General features: G+C 37.2%; 1 protein-coding gene across 2 annotated transcripts in view; it reads left to right on the top strand.

Moving 5' to 3' along the window:
- Positions 1-6000, top strand: part of arhgef17 (Rho guanine nucleotide exchange factor (GEF) 17) — a 95710-nt gene that overhangs the window by 81331 nt on the left and 8379 nt on the right. For both annotated transcript variants that reach the window (XM_084408827.1, XM_084408826.1), the window contains exons 14-18: positions 737-972; positions 2437-2677; positions 5227-5313; positions 5402-5469; positions 5560-5708. In XM_084408827.1, the coding sequence (XP_084264953.1) occupies positions 737-972; positions 2437-2677; positions 5227-5313; positions 5402-5469; positions 5560-5708 (781 nt within the window). The remainder of the gene's footprint in view (positions 1-736; positions 973-2436; positions 2678-5226; positions 5314-5401; positions 5470-5559; positions 5709-6000) is intronic.

Raw genomic sequence — 6000 nt, 5'->3', positions numbered from 1 at the left:
CATTTTACTAAAACATTCGGTTTCACTTTATTTTGATGTTCCCTTTAACACATTCTGTTGACTGTAAGTAACGTTGCACTTACATGTCTCTCATAAAGCCCAATTTATACTTCTGCGTCGAACTGCCGCCGTAGCTACGTCATAGGCTGTGTGTAGCGCACGTACCCTTCGGCGTACCCTGACGTGCACCTCCCCAAAAATGTAACAACGCGTCAATTCTACGCGGACACAAGCGCTGTGATTGGTCTGCCAGAACCCCTCCCTCGGGGTTTCATGCTCCCCAGGTGCGCGTCAACGCGGACAACGACACAGAAGTATAAATTAAAACCAACACGTTGCCTACGGCGTATAGGCTCCGGCGTATGTCCGACGCAGAAGTATAATGAGGCCTTTAGACTGTTAGTAGAGTATTAGTAGACTGGAAGGGTTAGGGTTTGAATAAGTTGACATGTAGTTGCAAAGTTTCTTATAGTCAATAGAATGTCTGTTGGGGACCATCACAATAAAGAGTTAGCAGATATTAACCAGACAGTTTACTAATACTCTAATGAGAGTTAGCTGACATGTAGTTGCAAAGTTACTTATAGTCAATGGAATGTTCAAAAGGGGCCATTACCAAACATTCATATGTATATATGAATATGCCTTTTAAAACAGGTTTGCCTCCGTTCATCCAATGCATTTTTCTACACATATATGCAGTTTGCATGTGCAAAAATGTCCGTTCTGTCTGCAGAGAACGTGTCGGTCATTCCACCCCCTCCGCCTCATCAAATCCAACGGCGTCTACACAACCCCAGCTTCATATCTGCATCTCTGGCTCGTCCCTGGAGCTCAGCGAGCCCCCCGTTGTGCCCGCAGCAGAGCTTGTGCCTTTCGACAGCGATGACACCGATGATGAAGACTCTCCCAGCCCTTCATCGACACTGCAGAGTCAAGCCTCCCATTCCACCATCTCATCCACCTTCGGCAGTGAGTTAAAGCACATTTACAGTCTCTAAAATCAAACACTACCTGACAGAAGTTTGGAATAATTAAGTCTCTTATGCTCACCAAGGCTTTTATTTGATCAAAAATACACAGTAATATTGTGAAATATTATTACAGTTTAAAAGAAGTTAATAAAATGTATTTTATTCCTTTTGACGGAGCTGAATTTTCAGCATCATTACTCTTCAGTGTGCCGATTTGCTTATTTGACTTAATAGAGACTTAGACTTCTTTCATAAACCTTAATTATTCTAATTAGAGCCCTGCACGGGCCTCAAATCTAGGCCCGAGCCCGGCCCTGGCCCGAGACGCTCAGGCCCTAGCCCGACCCGTGTCCGACAGCTCATCAGAATTATCAGCCCGAGTCCGACCCGAGCCCGTTTTTTTTTTTTTTTTTTCACAGCAGCAGCCTGTCCCTATTTGCAGCCATTAAAATATGTCCGTTTTGTTAGTTATGTTTCTTTTCTTTTCGTTTCTTTATTAAGTTAATTTAGACAAATGTTTGGAGCATTACAAAAAAAAAAAAAAAAAAAAAAAAACGACCAAGCAGCCGAGCCAACAGCGAGTAAAACATGTTTGATCAATTTAGCCTCTGAAATCAACGCTAATACTTTACTTGGCTACAATAAAATCCATAGATATAAAACACTTAAAGCATATCACACAGACAGTTAGTTTAATATTTATTTATTGAACCACAGTGAGTAATTTTTTTTTTTGAAATACTGAGGCAGGCTCAGGCTGCTCGCAACAGCACTCGCAAATTAAATTAAATAAATCAAAAACAAACTTGCAGGATATCTTACCTCAAAAATGCACCACAAAACATGGCCATTCTTTTTTCCAGTAGTTTCCAACAGTTAAACGAAAAGAAAGTCCAATCAAACGAAAAGTTAGAACAGTATCTTACAGAGCATCGTGGAGAAAAAGAATAGCATCCGCAGTTGAAGATTTTAACCCAGTCCTCTCTTCTATCACTCTGCGATTTTTCTCTTAATATTCTCCATTATTTGCACGTGAGGTGAATCGTTGGTTGCGCTGATGGGAAACCTTCTGTGTGTGCGCGTGCTTGCGTGCGTGAGACTGTCATGTCAATCATATGTCAGTGTAATTATAAGATTATGAAAGTTATAAGGTTATTAAATGTCTTTCTATGTTTGTTCTTCTATCGTCGACGTCAACTTCTCATATTTTTTTAATTAATGTCAAAAAATATAAAAAGAAACATAACCCAAAAAAGGCCCGAGGCCCGGCCCGCATATGAACTATGACGTGAAAATTGGCCCGAAGCCCGGCCCTAGGGGCGTAAAAAAGTCGGGGCCCGTCGGGCTCGGGCTGAAATGCAGGGCTCTAATTCTAATCTTTTAAAAGGCGGAGTACCTTATACTCACCCTCATGTTACTCAATACTCAAAAGTCTTATTAATGATGTTTTTTTTCCTCTCAGATGATGAGGCAGTCGTTTCAAAGGACATAGCCACAGAGACCACCAGCTCCGAGGAGGAACAAGAGTTCCCCGTCCCCAACTCATTCGGGGCCCCTCGGCTCAGTGCGGACAGTCCCGTGGACGGCCGAGCCATGCGCCGGTCCAGTCGAGGGTCCTTCACCCGTGCCAGCCTGGAGGACCTGCTGAGCATCGACCCAGAGGCGTACCAGAGCTCCGTCTGGCTCGGGACCGAGGACGGCTGGTGGGTCAATGCATGCCTGCGGATTTACGAAAATAATACACTGTAAAAAATTATATGATCAGTAAGTTATGACAACATGTGCTTTTACATTGCTTTAATCAAAATAAGGTAAGCAGTTTTCAAATTTGTTTATAAGTTGTACAAGATTCAACTAATTTATTAGTAAGTTAAGTCAGTTTAATGTAATTTAAGTTGAAATGACTTTAACATCCAAGTTGATTGTACTTGAAAAATGTACGGTTTAATTTACAGTGTACACTTAACCTTTATAATGTGGCGTAGTGTGGTACTTAATTTGGCTATTTTAGCATTATGTATAGGCTACTGTTATAGTATTTTTGTAATTAGCTTTTGTTTGTTTTATATTTAGATATTTCATTTGATGTCATTTTTAAAAAATATCTCTATTTAGCTTAAATTTATATTTATTTCAGTTGTAATTTTTTTTTTTTATTCAACTTCAACTTATTCATATCAGTTAGTTGCCAAGACAACATTTCTAACTTTGAAGTTTAAGTTTGGGTTTTACGAGAATAAAGGACACACTTAACTTGATGTAGGGCGGTAGCCTTTTAAACAAATTTTAAATGGGTTGCGATCCTATTGTTGGTTATTATTAATATTTTCACTGCACACTTGGCCATGATTATATCAGCCTAAATAAAAGCAATTATTTGCGCTAAAGATTTTTAAAGATTTTTTCTTTGAAAATAGAAAGTCATAACACCTAAAAAAACAAGACCAAAATAAAAAACCAAATAATTTCATGTTAACTTTTAAGTATTATAATAATTTTCATTAAGTCTTTACCAAACCCTATATAGTGCTCAACTTATCATTCAGATAAATGTATAATATATCAAGTCGTTTTCATTACGATTCTGATTATTTCAATGGAAAATTAATGATCTGTTTTATATAACGTGATTTGTTAAAGTAATTATTATAAGTGTTTAAACTTGTGTTTAGACTGCGTTTTAAACCCACGGGCCTAATTAAAAGTTGAACGGAAGTAGCACTCAATGATGCAAGCGCATTCCCCTGCTGTTCCTTCTGTTTGGGGTTTAATTCTCACCTCAGGTGACCCTGATCTGACTACAGTTCCACCCCTTTGCCGCGTTCCCAGAGAGACACACATTATCTCATGCTCAAACCTGCCCATGTCCTCAGTGCATCCTGTCACTTTCCATACAGTCATTTACTCTCTCTCTCTCTCTCTCTCTCTCCTTCACACTAGCAGGTGTGAAGTGTTTGTTCATGCCTCAATGCCGGTCGACAGTCAAAACAAACAGAACACAATAAGATGTCTTAAGGAGCATTTTACTTGATTCCTGTCTATATAATGCATTTTAAGTACACCTGAGGTAGTAATGTTACATTTTGGGTGTGCATTATTTTCCAATATTTTCTAATTCAACAGCCCGGAGTTACATCTCTATAGCTCAACTTTTCTTTTCTATGAGAACATGCAACTGATTTATGTCTTCAACTACATATTGTAAATAATTACACTGATTAAAGTTTAATGAGCCTTAAGTACACATAACAAAGTCCATTGTGAGTAAGCTGAAAGTGTGAATGTCTGAATGGGCCAGTTCATGTTTTTTAACTTTGATAATAATAGGAAAAGTTTCTTTAGCAGCAAATCAGCATATTAGAATGATTTCTGAAGCAGTGTTGGGTGTATACAGTAATTCATTACGGAATTATTTAATTACTTTTCCCTTGTAAAAGAAAAAAAGTAAGGGATTACTCCTATTTTTGTGTAATTTAATTACAGTTACTTCTGATGTAATTGCATTTAATACTGTATAGACTATAGAACAGTTTTATATAAAAACGATTGTGGATTTAACATCAAAATTTTACGTCTAATGTTAAAATGTATGTTTTTAATGTAACCTTCTCCCTTTAAAAAACTTTGTCCAGTTCAAGAATAATTGATGCCATTTTATACTATTTATTTGAAAGAATTCAAATAACCATTTTAATTTCTATCCTAACTGGTTGATATAGGATTAAGAAAGTAATTAGTAATGCAATACTTTTCAAATAACCGTTTTAATTTCTATCCTAACTGGTTGATATAGGATTAAGAAAGTAATTAGTAATGCAATACTTTTTAGACAAATTTTTAGACTAATAACTTTTTAAACTAATTAGTACAGTAATCTTTGTAATTATGTAATTAGTAGCAAGTAATTACCTTTTTAGAGTAACTTTTCTGAAGGATCATGTGACAATGAAGCCTAGAGTAATGATGTTGAAAATTCAGCTTTGCATCACTGGAATAAATTACACTTTTAAATATATTCAAACAGAAAACAGTCAATTTAATTGGTAATAGTATTTCTGTGTTTTGGATCAAATAAATGTGGCCTTGGTGAGAATAGGAGACTTTGTTTCCAAAAAACATTCAAACAATCTTAACTTTTGAATGATAGTGTAACTTAAGTTTGTGATTACCAGTAACCAAATAAGACAAAATGTCATGTTTCATAAGCATAATAATGTAACCATGAATGTCTCACTGTTTTTTTTTTTTTCAGCATCCATGTGTACCAGTCCTCAGACAACATCAGAAACAGGAAGAACAGTATGAAGATGCAACATTCTGCTTCTATCCTATGTATTCTGTAAGCAGCCGCTTGACTCATTGATCTGTTGCCATGTTAACTTAACCAGCATCGGCATCGAACCTCAACATCTTTGTTTAACTTCCAGGTATTTTGACAACAAGGTGTTTGTGTCTCTGGCAAACGGGGAGGTGATTGTTTATCAGAGGGAAGCAGGTGAGCACAGATTCATAAAAAATATATTTATTCATTTTGAACCAATATGAGTGATTTACGAAAAGTCTCTGTCCTCTTTCTGCATAACAGGAAGTTTCTGGGATCCTCAGAGTTCTCAAACGCTGTGTCTGGGCTCTCCAAGCGGACCCGTGACCAAAATGGTTCCTGTGGCGGGAAAACTGTGGTGTGGCTGTCAGAACCGGGTCCTTATTGTCAACACCAGCTCTTTAACACAAGAGGTCAGACCCAAACTACATGCGGACGACATCTGGAAGGAGACTTTTTGATTTAAAAGACAGTTCATATTCAGAAATATTATCGATTCAGCTGCATTGACACCATCAGATGAGAACAACATTTAAATTTTATTGAGATGGATGACACTAACTTTGCAACATTAGCCATGCTTCCATCCAGCTATTTTTATGCGACTTTTGGGATACTAAAAACCCTGGATGGAAACGCCAAGATGTGCAAAAATTATAAAAATGCACATAAAAATGTATGCGATCAATTGAAAGGTACATATGC

The sequence above is a fragment of the Rutilus rutilus genome, assembly GCF_951802725.1.
Source record: "Rutilus rutilus genome assembly, chromosome: 5".
Taxonomy (NCBI): Eukaryota; Metazoa; Chordata; class Actinopteri; order Cypriniformes; family Leuciscidae; genus Rutilus; species Rutilus rutilus.
Note: the sequence above shows the minus strand (reverse complement) of the source record. Positions and strands in the feature narration are given on the sequence as shown.